The following is a 16,915-nucleotide window of genomic DNA, read 5'->3' on the forward strand; positions in this document are numbered from 1 at the left end:
GTTTGCTGCACGTGGACAGTTTGTCCCTGCCTGCACCTCATGTCTCTGTTAAGGTTGTTCACTTTGTCCTTCTCTTTGAGAAATGGAGCTCTGTTCAGCAAAGCAGACTGTCACATTGCATTTTAGCAGAGGCAGAGGGGAGAATGCAAAAGGGTAGAAAATTTTGAATAAGTAATTAGCCAGGAAATTACTTCTGCATGAAAAGAAGATGTCAATGCTGTAGTGAGGGATGGGTGAGAAACTCAGACACATTTCAGACTTCAGCTTTCATTAAAGCAGCATGGCCTAAGGTCAGACTCAATGGTTTTCGATATTGGTGGTCCAAAGGGGTAGGACTGAAGTTAATCCTCTGAAGGTACTTATGATTCCATCTTGTGTAAGTGTTCTAAGTTAACGTGACTTTGATTTACAGCTGATGGAGAGATCTGTAAGCCTCTGATACCAGCATTTTATATCAGAATAAAGATGCCTGTTGTTGGCATCTGCAGTTATTCTGTGCCCTGCCCTCCACCTTTATTGCTGTCTTTGTCTCTCACTGCCTGAAAGGGAGCACAGTCATACCTTGCTTCACAATATTTTTGGAAGAAAGTTCCACCAGTAAGATCATGACCTTGACCATGATCCAGTCATGAACAGCTCTGGTCCTGTTATGGATTTCTTTCCACGGTGATTAGAACAGATGAGCGTGATTTTAGTTCTTCCCACTGCTCCAAGATGCTAAATGATTCATTCAATTAAAATAAAAAATCTACTATATGGAAAATGGCAGACAATGTCTGACTGACAAGTTTCATATCCTTCAAAATGCTGTCTTGATCTGCTCCTGTCAGTGGGATGCCACTGATTCTAGAGCTGGGAAGTAATTCAGGTTCTCACTGGGAATAGGAGGAAAGGTAGCACATGCTGATGAAGCTGATTCTGTTGGGTTGTCCTGAGTCTGTCTGCACTTGTGGTATTATCTTGTCCCCAGTGGACTGTGTCTCCCAGAGGGGCCATACATCACTTGTTGATGATGTCCAGGGAATGGCCTGCTCTTGGCACAGGAATTTCTGTGTGCGGCCTTTACTGCTGGGAAGCACATCCCCCTCAATCTGAATGTGGCACAAAATAATATTTCACCCTCTGTATCAGTACTTCGAAGGGCTCTGAGCAGATGAAGAGGGACTGATGGTGAGGACTCTGCAGATCCAAGTGTTTGTTACCAAAGACAGGATTTTAGCAGCAGTACTATTTTAACCACATGCCATGGCACAACTCTAAACCAGAATTCAGCTGTTCAAGGAAACCCACTTACCCACCAATTGCCTGATGTTTCCTTATGTAGGCTTGTCAGCGTGAGGAGGAAGGCTTAATGATGTTTTTGTAACTGGCCAGATTTCTTTAAAGATGGCAGGTTTTGACAGTGATATCTTTATTATTAAACAAAGTGGACTGGGCCTTGATCTCTGGCCCTGAGAAGAAATGGCTCAGCACAGTTGTCACATAGCTGCTGTCCTTCCCCTGCAACACACAGTGCAGAAGGGCTGTGCTGGCCTCAGAATACTCTTCAGCCTTATCTGATGGAGTGTTGCCACTAGAGCTTGCTGATATTTAAACATTACAGGTGATTGTGGGGTAATGCCCTGAGCCCACATTCTGCCCCTGTTTAATTTACTGGTATAAACATAGTCCGAGTTAATTAATCTCTGTGAGTCACATTCTGCCCTTCCATTCCCTAACAGGGATATCCTACACTTAATAACTTTTCTGAGGTAGGAGTATCTTTGAAGATAATCTCTGATCCATGGTGGACATAGGTGACTTATGATCTAATATCAGTGAAAAATTCATCATTCCGTATGTTGACTCCATTTTGAATCTGATCACCTTGAGACATACAATGACTGGAAGATGTGCCTTGCTATGGTAAACAAACTTGAATCTCATTTTTCCTAACTTTGTCCATTTTTTTTAGCTTAGGTCACATAGAAAATCTTTCGGATCTTCTTTGTCTCCTTCAAGGAAGCAGAAAGAATGATTTAGTCATTCAATTAGTAGGATTAATTGCAGCACTTTGCAGCAAATGAGGCAGCTGATCTTTCCTTTGAATCCAAAACTTGGGATTGGAAAGAAGATAAAAAGACCATATTTTGAAAACATTTGCCTCGGCTTTTACACATAAAGGCAATAGGCATAGGAAACAATGGGCAGAATTTTCTCCTCTGGTTGTTTGGATAGTTTTTCTAGGTTTGGGAAAGAAAAAGAAAGGATGCAGAATGAATCATTAATCTATAAAACCTTCATCAAAAGAAAGCAATCAATTTCCAGGCATGGTGCTGGTACAGGACATGTAGAAATTATTTTCTGGAAGTTTGTACTCCAGCAGCCTTGCAGAAAGGAGTGCAGCTTCTAGAAATTTGACCACCTTTAGTGTGCTTGGACATTTCCCCAAAATTTGTCATAGGTACTTTTCAAAAGTTGAGATCCGTCCTTATCTCAAAAGTTTTGTCATGAATATTTTGGTTGTGTGTAGTAGATGAGTACATAAATTCTATTGCTTTGGACTGTTGAACATATTTTTAATTTTCGTTTAGCTCTTTAAAAGTTCTGGAAAACTCCTTGGAGTTATTAGTGAGTTTTTGGTTAGCATCTAACAGATTTCAACAAGGGAGAGACCTCTTGTGGACAGATACCAAAAGCAGTGTTAGTACAGGATTCACACCAAAACTGACAACTTAAATCCAAACATAAGTAATAAGAGCTATTGTCAAACTACTGTAAACTTTACATAATTGAGAGACCTTATTCATCTAAGGAATTTCAGGTGATTCCTAATCACACCAAAAACAAATCTTCAAATTTCTGACATATAACTTTACTTCTTTACTCCTTTCTGTGAGAAGGCAGTCTAGGGATCATGGGTCTTCAGGTAGGACACAGCTGTCCACTGTCTATCCACACATGAGGAGCAAGACATGGCTTTGAAGCTGCATGGGTTTTTGCTAATACCAGGGGGAAAAAAGTTTGATATTATTATTAGGGTGACTTAAGAAGCAGAGGCTTACAGGCAGTGAAAGGGTATAATAACAATTTGATTGTTAGGTTGTACCATCCATGAAGGCAGTGGTGGTTCTAGCAAATAAGTAAAGGGTCATCACAACTTGCTTCCAGGCAACTGGCAGCCTTTGGAAAATGGCTGCAAACACCTCAAGAACTGAATGAATATGAAGGTTAGACTGCACTCCTGACTGAAGGATCAAAGGCTTTCAGAACAGGCCAATAGCCCAGAAAATTGGTGTGGAAAAGGAAACATTGTGATTAATTATACCAAGATAGTGGTAGTTCCCTGCTGCTTTGTGTCTTGGAATTCCAGAGTGTGCCATGAACGTTAGTCTCCTTATCACTGCTATGCTGTTCCCTTTCTACAGTGGGAGAACTGAAAGAAAAGGTGACTTTCCAAGTTCACAGGTGAAATATGTGGAGCTGTGTCCAGGTCTACAGAGTCCTGAAAGTGCTCTTCATCAGCTTCTCCATCTTCTTTCAGTCATGAAATGCTGGCATTTAGGACTGCCAGTGTAGAAGCTGTGAGGGTCGGTAGGAAAATTCAGTAATGATAAATACCAGTTGTCATGGTTTGACACTGGCCGAATGCCAGGCACCCACGACAGCCGCTCACCCTCCCCTGCCACAGCTGGACAGAGGAGAGAAAAATTAAATGAAGGGTTCATGAGTTGAGATAAGGACTGAGAGAAAACACTCCAAGGGCAAAACAGGCTCAGGTTAGAAGTACAAAGTGAATTTATTGCTAACAAAATCAGAGGAGGATAATGAAAAGTAAAATAAGCCCTTAAAACACTTTTTCCTCCCTCAACCCATCCCTCCTTCCCACGGACAGCACAGGGAGACAGGGCATGGGGGTTTGGTCAGTTCATCACCCGAGGTTTTCTTCCGCTGCTCAGGGAGAGGAGTCCTTCCCCTGTGAGACTGTGGGGTCTCTCCCGCGGGACACAGTTCTCCATGAACTTCTCCAGCATCGTTCCAGTCTCACAAGCAGTAGTCCCCCCACAACTGCTGTAACCTGTGTGAGTCCCTCCCACAGGCAAGCCGTCCTCCCAAAACTGCTGGGGCATGGGTCACTCTCCCACGGGGTGCAGTCCTCCAAGGACAGGCTGCTCCAGCCTGGGAGCAGGGCCCCCTCTCTCCACCAGGTCTCCCACTGGATCACAGCCTCCTCCAGGCATCCACCAGCTCTGGCATGGGCACCTCCCCCAAGGGCCGCAGGTGGATCTCTGAATCCCCCGTGGATCCCCGTGGGCTGCAGGGCCACAGCTGCTTCACCATGGTCATCACCATGGCCTGCAGAGGCATCTCGGCTCCGGTGCCTGGAGCACCTCCTCCCCCTCCTTCACTGACCTTGGTGTCTCCATGTTGTTTCCCTCACATGTTCTCACCTCCTCCTCTTCTCCATCTGGAATTAAAACTGCCCCACTATCTTTGTTTTGATTTCTTCTTAAATATGTTATCACAGAGGTGTTACCACCATCTCTCATTGGCCCAGCTTTGGCCAGCAGCATGTCCATCTTCAGAGCCACCAAGGATTGACTCTGCTGGACATGGTGGAAGCTTCCAGCAGCTCCTCACAGAAGCCACCTCTACCAATACCACCACTACCAATAACTTGGCTGTGCAGAACCAACACACCAGTTAAGAAAGCACTTGACACTTTCCATCTCTGGATCATTTTGGCTGTGGTATACAAACATGAATTATTCTCGTTCTCCAGATGTTAAATCGAGATGCATTGTGCACAGTTAGAATAAATATAGGTTGGAACAAATGATTCAGGGCACACAATTATGTTAATTGAAGATATAGTGTCTTACAGACATTGCAAGATTTAGCAAGCTCTGTACTTGAAGTTTCACATCAGCTGGAGACAGGTTTTTCAAGTTGTGGTTCAACCTGAAAGAAATAAGGGACATAAGGCTATTCTACACTTCAAAAAGGGCAAGATTAATGATCACTCTTAAAAAAAAAAAAGAGAAACTCTGTAACTCCCGATTTGAACATCGTGTGACAAGACAAAGAAGTAGACTGAGTCTTCCAGCAGAAGCCAGTGAGGGTACCAGAATTATATGTCACAATTTGTCAAAACATCAGCCTATTCAATAACTTAAATAAGATTTGGTTATCCAAAATATGCAGGTTTAAGTCAAGTAATGAATCTTCAGCTCACTTTCCACTTTTGTCTTCTAATTTATGGTTGTGAAAATTGAAAATTAACAAAATTATCATCTGATTTAAGAACTTTGAGATGGATGCCTCAGGGAATTGCTTGATATGTTAGAATAAATATTGAGAAAAGTTGCAATCATCAAGGGTTTATTTCTAAAGTCATCCAAAAATGCCAGAAAAGATGGAATTACCCCAGACATAATAGGATGAAACTGGAGCATCTGCCATTGGATGGAAGTAGTTGGAGAAACTAGTAAAAAAGTGGGTAGTAGGAACCATCTCACCAAACAAGAGAGGGAAAACATGTATCCTAGAGATTGGGACGGCATGAAAACAACATCCCAGGAGATGAGGTTAGGAGAGAGGAGTTCCAGCCCTACAGCAATCTGCAGCATGGAAAAGCTTCTGTCGTGTATTTAATGACATCATACAAAATGGAGTACTTACATACTTCAGGATGCTGTTATTATCTCACCTTCATGCTGCTCTAAATTTTAAAAGTGCCTTTCAGTTCAGTACAGGGAGAGAAACATGTAATTCATTACAAGGGAAAACTTAGAATATAGGCAGGGATAGACATCTCAAAATAAGGAAAAGCATTTCATAGTTGCCTTCTTTTCAGCAGGTGTGGTGCTTAAAGCACCAAAGTATAGAAATTTAGTTGAAAGTTTAGTTATTTTATATTCCATCTCTTCTGTTTAATGGTGCAGGCTATTTTTTTCAAGCAAAATAGAGTCTGGAAGACTAACAAAGCTAATAAAAAAGCTTAAATCTGTTTTCATGTGACAGTAGCAATTGGCAGACCAGTTCCAGAGAACCAAAGACTTTTGCTCCTTTCTGGCAGCAAGGAAGAAAACTGAATAAATGAGAAGCATCCTCTCAATTTAAAATAAAGGAAGCCTCCATGGGATTAACTTGTCCTGTGCATGCTTGTGGTGTGTTCCAGGTCTGCAGTTCATCAGGTCTCAAAGACACAGATCATGTGTTACTCCTGGAAGTCACATCAGGACAGTGATGCTTTTAAGTAGTGTTTGACTATGTTTTTCAGAGCAAAATAGCTCTTCTTTATGACCTATTAACACAAACATTGGATGAGTTGTTTGTTTATTCAGGGAGGAGGTTGAATAAGCAGCTCCAGTCAGACTGAGTCCTACACTTCATTGATTGTATCCCGTTTTAATTAAACTGGACACAAATGGGAAGCAGGGGTGTGAAGAATTTCCACTTTTGGCTGGTGTTTGAATCCAGGCTGTGCAGGTAGGGAGTAATGAAATTCCATATACATGTGGGGAGTGTTGTGGTCTTCCACAGCAGCTTGCACACACCTTCACACAGACAGTGTTTCTGAGAACTGGACCCTGGCCAGATGCAGAGCTCACTGAACTCCACAGCAGGTTAAGAAATTCAAGCCCAAGTATACCAGGAGTTCTTAAAGAGTTTGCAGAAAATTTTCCGTCAGTGCCAAGATGACACGACTACTGACAGCATTGAAAAAGCTTGCATTGCTTTCACTTTGTTAATATTTTCATTTTCTTTTTAACAGACATGTTGTTACTGTTGTTTGCTGGGAAAAGCTGCCCAAGTTCACGGACAGAGTTGTGAACCCAACCCGAAGATAGGATATCAGTGTGGAATTGTCTTCAGAACTTGCTGTGGGAAAGGTCAAGAAGGCATTGATCTGTCCATCAGCGATTATGCTCCTAAAAAAGAGCCAGGTATTTTATAGCAGACTTTAAAAGAGTGAGGCACAAAATGATACAGGTACAAGAAGTGTTTGCACTTTAAATTATTTATGTTAGAATTCCTCTAATTTGACATCTCATCTGAGTAATTTAATGATGCTTGTTTTGGAGCTCATTTTTTTGGCTAGTGATAGCTGAAAGGCTGTTGTTGAAATCAAGAGGCGGAAAGAGGTCGCTTACTTTCTGGTGTCAGAACTTAAATGTAAGAGAGCTTATTTTGGCAACTAATGATCTTGTCTTGGAAGGTGAATATAAGCTATTAGATTTAATGGCATTTTGCCCACTGATAAATGCTTAATTAAAATGAAAATCAACAACCAATTCTTTGAATTGTGTTAAAAACTAGAGGGCCTTTCCCAGCTCAGCAGAATTCAAATGTTGCCATTGTGTGAGAGGCAAATGCCCAGAAACCAGGGGTGTTTGAAATGCCAGGACTGTCTGGGACAACTAAAGATCTCCAGGAGTGTGTTTCTTTCGATATTACCAAAAAAGAGAGGTACCTGGATGGCAGCAGCTCCTGACGCCCTTTTCCATACCTAGTCCACAGAGCTGAAGAGGATGAATGTGTACAGACTGACCCTTATAGACCTTCATTTTTTTGGGTTTTTTTTCCCCCTTTTTCACTTAGCAGACAGATCTGAAACTGCAGACAAGTCATACTGTGTGGTGTTGCCCCCCTCATGGGCCTCCGAGCACTGAAAACACGCAATCTCGCTGGCAGATCACAAGCGATGGGTTTTGGGAGATATCATCCTAATCAATCATTTAAACACAAGCCCCATCACAAAAGCTTGCACTGGTCTGCTTGAGCCAGCATGTTATCAGACTTGTTCCAGGTCTTTCAAGCCTGGCTTGTCTCAATGTCCCCCTTATCAGGTAACATCTGGAAATCCCCTTTCAGGCAGTTTGTCTGTGTGTGCTGTTGTCTCAGCAGGGGAATTGCCCCTGTCCATTGGCACTGGCTGAGGTGACTGGACTAGTATATTCCTTGTACTCAGACATCTCTACTAATAGCAGAAATTTGCATACGCAATGTACCTGCATGACATGAGAAATATGTCATCTATGAGAACTGCGAGCGTGGCGTAAAGTATTTCTCTGCTTGCCCTTGTGGGCAAGTGACGCACACAGCAATCATTAATATGGTTATTGTGGCACACATCAGAGCCACTATGCATTGCAAAGTTGGGGCTGTGTCCACTAGCAGGGCAGGACAATGTTCTCAGTTGTGAAGGGGAGATGAGGCTCCATTTTGCAAGGCAGATTTTTGGACTAGCACCTTGTGTCTGTTGTGCCATAGCAGTGCATGAAGGGCACTCTGCTGCAGGGGTAAGGCAAGCTGGTTCTCCGAATCATATAAGTGTTGTCCACAGGTTGGACTTGATAGTCTTGGAGGTGTTTTCCAACCTAATTGATTTTGTGATCTCTGGTGCTATGTCCCCAGAGGCCTGTACAAAATCCATCCAGACTTGGACAAACTGATTTCATCAGCTCTGTGTAACTGAAATGTGCTCCTGTGGCTTGAGGATTCAGTGAACCAACCCAGCCTCATGCCATTGCAGAAAACATTGCTTTCACATCTACTATGCATCCCTTGCTTGTAAGTGACTGCTAGTGGAATGGGCTCATGGACATTCACTGAAACGAGCCTAAGTTTCCTAGTAAGCAGAGTATTTTGGGATTGTGTTTTTGCACACTACCAACCCACCTTTGCCCCTGTGTTCAAAGTGGCAGGATTGGAGGAAGACCGTTAGCTGGTTCTTTGGGGAAGCAGTGGGTTCAGGATGTGTTTGGTCCTTTTATGTCCTCATGTGGTGAGAATGGACTCTTGGGATACATGCATGTGGCAGGAGTATCACAGATCAAAACTCTCCAATGTATATATTTGAAAGAATACCATAAGTATGTGCCCAAAAATTTAGGTGTGGAGTTCCTTTTGAAATGAAACCTAAAGAAGTAACTGAGGTTAATCTGATTTTCATTAAATCTCTGAGTACCCCAAGCTACTATAAAGTCAGTGGAAGCCAAGCATGCCTCAACAACATGCCTTATGAAAATGAGGTTAAGCTCTGGTTAAAAGTCTGACATCATGAACCTGCATTTGAAAATCTCAGTCCACATGTAGTCTATGATCACAGTGTGACTTTCATATTGAATCAGTCAGATGGAAAATGCCCCATGGCCATGAGCATTTGAATGTCAAATTTAAGTAAGAAATAGCTGTAAAATATGTAAATAATGCTTTTTAATTTTGTCCTGGTTTGTCCAAAACCCTCGTGTGAGTTCTGTCCTAAGCACTGAGTGTTTTACAATGAGAAGAAAAGTGCTTTCTTCTCTAATTCCTATCTCTCCTCTTTTTAGTTGAAATTTCAAAGGAGGAACTAGACCAAGAAGATCCTTATCTGCATGATGGCTGCAGAGGTAAGTCAGGTGACTAGTCGTGCTAGCCAGCTCTTTCGTGATTGCTTTCAATAAAGTGAAACCAAATTAGATCTAGAGATTAGCCAGAGTCTTTTGCTAGGATAGTTATGGGTAAAAAAAAACATTGAGGAAGAGCCTTTCCAAGGAGTAATGGGCCATTATGTGATGCCTAAATAGTTCCTAAATACAAGGGAGGCATTGTCTCTCACAGTGGAGGCCATCTTACCCAGCTGAAGCTGAGACAATACATTTAACTTCTACTTAACTTCTAGTGGGAATACCTCAGAAGTGTCATCCTTGAACCTGTGGAGTACTTTGGATTCTTCAGAATATGATGATCCTATATTAAATATGTGCATCTTTTAATCTTTTCTTGGGGTGATCAGGGTGTTTGAATATGAAATTAAACTTGTTTCTGTTTGAGATTCATCACCTGAAAAAATGGAAGACAAAAGTGGCTATTGTCCTGATTAGTCATGCTGCTCTGCCTCCTTGGAAACGTGTGTTTGGAATATTGCTCTGCTAAGTATTCTGATTTATTGCTTGCCACGTGATTTACATATCTATAAACCTAAACCAGCAGTGATTCATTCTTTTCTGCCAGCATTTTGGAACTCAGAAATGTATTTAGGATATAAACAATTTAATAGTCTTATATTCCAGTTGAAAAGTTATTTACTGTTCTCCGTGTTCTACAGCTGTTACGCTCTGGAGAGAATGGGAATATCTACCAGGTCATTAGTGAACCAGAGTCAACAGTGCCTCTCCTCCTTGTCTCCAGTTGCTAATTACAAGAGATGACATAGAAATACGTGTTACATATTTTCCTAGCATTATTTCTTCATGTAATCAGTTGTTGTATTTCTCAGTTAATCAGCTGCCTGCAGGAGGTGGATTGGTATTGCGAGCTGCAAGTTAGTGGTTCTGTCTACAGTGTATTTTCTGATAAACTTGGCATGCCAAAAGTACTTGTAATTTTCTGAACTTTACCAGGGGAAACTTAAATTTCCTAGACAGCGGAACTTCCAGCAATTTGTTTTGGAGAATCTTCATTTTACATGGGGAAATTCTGTTCTCCTAGCAACTCCACTACAGATTTTACTGCTAGGATGGAGCTCACAGTATTAGCAGAGATTCAGAGAGCAGAGGCTGTTGACCTCAACCACAAAACTATGGTTTCACCTAATTTTCAGTGGTGCATTAATGCCCCTGTCCTCGTCAGAAATTGTTGTACTTAAAAAACTATTTTATAAAGTACTTACAATGTATTATAGCTGCAATTGCTCACATGGATTGTGCCTATCTCAGACCTTTTGTTTAATGCCTCTCCAGCCATTCCAAAAAACAGAGATGGGTTCTGTTTGTACTAAGAATATCTGCAGCCTTAAAACAAATATTTGTTGTTGGAAGTATATAACATTTTCTCTATTTTTAGAATATGAAATATTTTTAATATTAATTTCTATTGTAACAAGATCAGAAAAAGTTTTCTTAATGATGAGCCAAATTTTGTGTAAATTCTCTGTAGTATTTTCTTTCTATCAGAACAACCCTTCTTGTATTATTTTAGAGCCTTCTGTGCTTAGCCCTTTCTTTCTTCTGTATATGTGTATTAACTTCTTTTCTAAATAAATCAGGTATCCTGTTAATTAATGGTATGTTTCAGTTCCTATGAAGAGCCTCTTAATTACATGACTTTTTAACATATCCATTAGGTGGTGGTCCCTGCTCTCAGCAGTGCAGAGACACAGGATCCAGTTACGTCTGCTCCTGCTTTGTTGGTTATCAGCTTCAACCAGATGGTATCACCTGTGAAGGTAAAAGAAATAAAGCCATTGTCTCGATTATCAACATTCTTGTTTTAAAAGAGCAAGGATAGATACAAAAATACCCAGAGAGAAGAGATCAGAATATGCTTATGTCAGCTGGGGAAAGAGGTGAAGTCATAAAAAGTTGATTTGAATGGAGTGTTGAAATGAGAATTGTGGGAAGATGAAGTTAAGAAAGGGTCAGTGTAAAAGGTGGAGAATTTAGAATGGAGAAGAGGCAGAGTTTGAATTTGTTGTGAATAAAACCAAAATAAAATACCTATTCTCTCTCGTAATAGTAGATTGTAATTGATAAGGCAGATGAAATAAATAGAGTAGGATTCTTTAGCTTGTTAAGGACACAATTGACAGAATGGATGAATGTTCTGGATTCCATGAGTAGCATGGGAATTGTCAAGGAAGGATTTTTAGTTTCTCCCAGAAGAAGAACTGGTTCTTCCCCCAGAGGGTGCTGGGGCACTGAACAGGCTCCCCAGGGAATGGTCATGGCCCCAAGGCTGCCAGAGCTCCAGGAGTGTTTGGACAATGCTCTCAGGCACAGGGTGGGATTGTTGGGGTGTGTGTGCAGGGCCAGGAACTGGACTCAGTGATCCTTGTGGGTGCCTTCCAACTCAGCATATTCTACTCTGTGACATCAAATGAAGCACACTGGGATGGAGGTCCCATTTGACTTCAGGCACGTGCAATGTGACATTTGGCTCTGATCTGGTGAGCCCAGGCTCCTTGTTGCTGAGTTATATGCGCCCTATGACACAGTCCACCTTGCCCATCCTGCATAGTAGTTCAAGGATGACAAGTGTTCCTGATGAAGAGTGCCTTTTTCTCTCAGTGACTGAAAATGGAGTCTAAGTAGCTCAGATACAAACTTCAGAATACAAAATAAATATTGATGTTTGGTCAGATTAACATTAACCTAGTTGAACATATAAAAAGGAAGAGCTTTTACGTTTAATACACATGGATGTCAGATTTTCTTATGCATTCAAATTTAAAATGAAGAAAAATCACAAAGGAAATGTCTATCAGTAGCTGTAAAGTAGAAAGTCACAGCTTGGCTCAGAGAATCCCTCAACCATATGTCGGTGGGATACAGAGCAAGGCGAGGATTTCTGAAAGTTTGCCTCATTCATACAGTCACTATAATCCAACCATGAAATCACTGACATTGGAAAAGACACTTAAGAGCATCAAGTCCAACACAAATCAAACACTGCCAACTCCACCAGCAGACCATGTCTACACATCCTAGCTGTAACAACCTTAGATGTGTCCGGAGACATCATCTACTACTAGACTCTATCAGATGATGTTGTCTCTTTGCTCTCACTCAGTTACCCTTCCTCCTCTAAAGTACAGGGAAGTCCTGGTACCAACAGGGTCCAAATGTCTTTGCTGGCTCACACCCTGGCAACAGTTGTGTAGTGGGGTGTAAGCGTGAGGCCAAATCCACATTTTTGTATTCTGATGCTCAGAGGAATACCTGGTTGGAGGTGTGCCCACAGCTAGCCTTTGACCTTGTCTCTTTCCAGGGACTTCATGCTTCTTATTTACTCTCTCTTATTTCTTTTAAAATAATTTTGCATATTGTAGATATTAATGAATGTATCACTGGGACACACAACTGTGGGATTGGACAAACCTGTGTCAATACATTAGGATCCTTCCGCTGTCAGCGGGACACAAGCTGTGGAACTGGTTATGAACTAACAGATGACAGTCGTTGCAAAGGTATGTCCTGTGCAGAGAAACTAGAATCTTTCAGGCTTAAGTTCAAAACTAAGCACATCATTATGTCGTGCTTCTTTGCTTTTGGTAAATACTCGTGTAACTGAGACACGTGCACTTCAAGAACAGCAGTTCTTCCACCTGCGACCTTGCAGATAACCAGTTCAGGCAGCTGGGGGCTGCTGCAAAGACTTCCAGGAGAGATATTTTACACTGGCAGTTTTTGTTGCATGTTAGAAGCTGGTTTGGGGACTAAAACAGGTGATTATGAAGGTCCAGCACTCACACTATACACAGCTTCCTGGAGATTATTTCTGGCTAGCTCCAGTCTGTTCTGAGGAATTCATTGCTCATTAATGAGTGGAGTGCCTGAGTCCTGCTCTTGGAGGTTTAGATGTGCCTGAATAAATCAAGGTTGCACATTCTGAAGTGTGAAACAAAGTGTGGCAAGTGGAGCCAGCAGGTGATTCAGTCTGAAAATGTGCAGGTAGATGCATCTTTAGAAAAAGAAAGTAAGCTTTTATCCTTAGGAGGTTTAATTTGTTACAAAGGGATTAATTTCTTAATCACAGCATTCCTAGGGATTTAAAAATGTAAAGAGGCTAAAAGCACTGTTCTTGACTAGCTGTGTTTGAACACAAGGGCAACAGTCTTTCTTACTAAAAAAGTTACTTATTTCAAGTTGCATCTAGCTTAAAGAATGCTGTTATGTGCATCTATAACTTCACCTGACATGCTGCCTTTACAGAGATATAAATTATCAGCAAACTCCAGTTGATGTGGAATTGGTTTTCACTATGAGAAAGTCTATTATCCCCAAGCTTGGAATGGTTTATAAATAAACTAATTTCATCCCACTAAGTAAATTAACTCAACCAAAATTTTAGGCAAGGTTTTACTGTAGGAACTGATCAGTGATGAATAATAAATAGATTGGATAAATAGGCTGATTAATGACATCCAATGCAAAACTTGCAGAACATCAGGCAATGTTTTTGAAAGTGTCATGGTGTAACTGTGATCCCTTTGAAATAACACTTCTGTTGGTTTGAATGATATCAGATTTAGGCCAACAAATAGCTTACTGGCAAGTATTAACACCTTTCTCTGTTGAAAAAAAAGGAGTACAGTTAGTAAATTATGCATGCCACTAATTTTAGAAAGTTCTTACCTGGGTAAGATATGTTAATAATGTTAATTATTAATATTATGTTAATAGTGATAAAAATAGAAGATTCATAATCTTCATGTATGGTTTTTAAATGCCAAGTAACATGACTGAGTTGTGCTACATGTAGAACCCTGCTAAACCCAGTTCAGTATTAACCCAACTAAAACTTCAAATGGTCTCCACAGTCAGTTTTTAAGTTCCACAGAGCTCTAGGGCTACTGTTGTATCAACTGCATCAATGAGAAAGCTGAGGTATTCTATTGCTAGAGAGTTTCTGTATTTTGATAACTTTAGGAGATTTCATCCCAGTGCCAGGCAGCAAATATTAAATTTTAGTTGCTTTTATGTGGACAGGACTGCATTCGTGTGTGAAGCCTCATTTGCTGTTGTCTCCTTTATCTGCTTTACCTGAACAATAATTTATTCACAAATATTTATTGTCTATTCTGAACTGGAGTAGAATATTAAAGTAATCAGAAGTCATATTTATGTGCATTTTAAAGCATGATAATTCAGGGATATTGCAAGCCTTTATGGATGGGAATCAAGGCCAATTAATTCATTTATGAAAGAAATTAACAATACCTGCATTGGATCTAAAGTTAAAATTAAAATTGCACTTGGATAATTAAATCTTCCTGACTTCAAAGCTAAGCACACTGCTGAATCAAGGCTTGAGCAGTGCTGAATGTGATGCTTTAGATAGTCTGTAATGGTTTTGAATCATTTAATAGTGAAAATTAAACTTGTAAAGCATAATACACACAGACACACCCCTATATATAATATTAATAATGAAATAGTAAAAAAATCTTAACCTACCTGGTTTTACTGAGATCTTTTTTGAAGTAGTAAGTCAGACTGATCCTGGATCACAGAATTCCAGGAAGGTATGCTGAGGATTAACAATGATTTAACCTATGTCTTATGTTTTAAATGTGATGAAAAAAATTGTTGAATTCCTGCTAACAATTTTTTTTTGTGATGTACCAGATATTGACGAATGTGAGACTGGTACTCATAACTGCCCCCCCGATTTTATCTGTCAGAATACTCCAGGATCTTTCCGTTGCCGACCCAAGCTACAGTGCATGAGTGGGTTTATACAAGATGCACTAGGCAACTGTATTGGTAAGGCATGTTCTTATCTTGGGGAATACTCAAGTGTTGCCTGGGAGATAAATGGTAGTTTCACTGGTTGGGTTCTGAGTTGCTCAAGCCGTTCTTCATCTGTGTATGGATTGCTCTTTCCTTGGTCCCATGGGTAAGAGTGACAGAGGAAAGCCATTTAAATAAAAGACTTAAGTACTCAATAGCCATTTTTAATGAGATTAGGTTACCTAAGGTGCTTAGCTGCTTAAGTCTTTGGGTGTTTTATCTGAAACAAAATTTGTAAAATAATAATGATAAATTTTACCTAACTCTATCCAAAAGGTTTTAGCCAAAGCTTTGTGTAGAAAGGTGTAATTATGGCCTCCTCTGCAACACGCTTTCATATTAGTCTGCTTGGTTTTACAGGCATGTAGGTCTTTCCAGACCTGTCCCACGTTACAGGCCATCAAGAATCTTACTGTGTATGGGGCAGTTAGACCGTGAAGAAGAGTTTTACTTTAAAGACTGATGACAATCTTGTCAGGCCAATGCTTTGTTTCCCCCAAACCAGAATTATAACCTTCATATAAGTACATTAGAATTACTGGTTTCCAGCAGACTCTATATGGATTTGTCTAATGTGACCCACAAATCTATCAGTTATTCCCTTGAGTGTTATTTTCAAGTCTCAACTCCACTTTTAATCCTTCCATTGGCATAGGAAGTGTTGGACTTGTGGAACTGGCCGAACAGCAGCAGCTGCCAAGTTGCACTCATTATCAGCCCCTTTTTCTCCTGATCATATCATACCCTGTAGTGCTGAAATCTGACACTGGAAACAGACTGAAAACAAAATTGCAGCCTTTAAAATGAGGGGGGGCAGTGCCTGCGCACAGCAAGCCCTTTGAAGACACATGTCTGCCATAGGTAGCACCAGGTCCATGGCAGCTTGTGGTTAGCTTTCCATCATGGACATCAGTAAAGCCACATCAATTTGCAGCAGCAATAGTTATGGCCCGTAAAATGCGTTTGCTCAAAATATTTACCAAAGCAATTTCACAGCCTATTTTACACCTTGGCAATCAAATGCTTTCCTATGTGGAGTTGAGGGGATTTTGTTGTTGGATTTGTGACTGATCATCATATACAAGCTAAGACCTAAATCAGAACCAACAGACTGAAGCAGCACTGGTTGAGATGGTGAACTGAATTGTTGATTAGCTCTTTGTGTGTTCAGGGGAGACTTTTAAAGGCTTTGAAACAAATACCAGTTCTATACCAAATTTCCACAGCTTTTCAGTGGGATCTATGGCTTTTATACCTCCACAGTCTTCACACTGGAAGCATTTTATCAGAGAAGCTAAATGTCATGAATAGTTGTACTCTCCCACGGGCAGAACTTTTCTCTGAAGGGTTACATAATGAGAGCATCTTACCTTAAACCTCTTGAGACTGGAAACAGTTACACTGATTTCTGCTATTGTAGATATCAATGAGTGCCTGAGTACCAACATGCCGTGCCCAGCTGGACAGATCTGTATTAACACTGATGGCTCCTTTACCTGCCAGCGAATCTCACCCAGCTGTGGCCGAGGTTACCATCTCAATGAAGATGGAACAAGATGCGTAGGTGAGTGACAGTTGGGAAGAAAAAGCAGTTTTAAGAAAATAACTCACATATATAATAAATGTTTACCAGTTTCTTGCACTTTGCCCAGGTT

At 40.7% G+C, this 16,915-nt stretch overlaps 1 protein-coding gene across 3 annotated transcripts in view; it reads left to right on the top strand.

Moving 5' to 3' along the window:
• The window catches only part of FBLN1 (fibulin 1), a 77,937-nt gene that overhangs the window by 22,619 nt on the left and 38,403 nt on the right, over window positions 1-16,915 (top strand). For all 3 annotated transcript variants that reach the window (XM_032106851.1, XM_032106849.1, XM_032106850.1), the window contains exons 4-9: window positions 6,758-6,929; window positions 9,318-9,377; window positions 11,093-11,194; window positions 12,797-12,934; window positions 15,096-15,233; window positions 16,681-16,824. In XM_032106851.1, the coding sequence (XP_031962742.1) occupies window positions 6,758-6,929; window positions 9,318-9,377; window positions 11,093-11,194; window positions 12,797-12,934; window positions 15,096-15,233; window positions 16,681-16,824 (754 nt within the window). The remainder of the gene's footprint in view (window positions 1-6,757; window positions 6,930-9,317; window positions 9,378-11,092; window positions 11,195-12,796; window positions 12,935-15,095; window positions 15,234-16,680; window positions 16,825-16,915) is intronic.

This window comes from Corvus moneduloides, chromosome 4, assembly GCF_009650955.1.
Source record: "Corvus moneduloides isolate bCorMon1 chromosome 4, bCorMon1.pri, whole genome shotgun sequence".
Classification (NCBI taxonomy): Eukaryota; Metazoa; Chordata; class Aves; order Passeriformes; family Corvidae; genus Corvus; species Corvus moneduloides.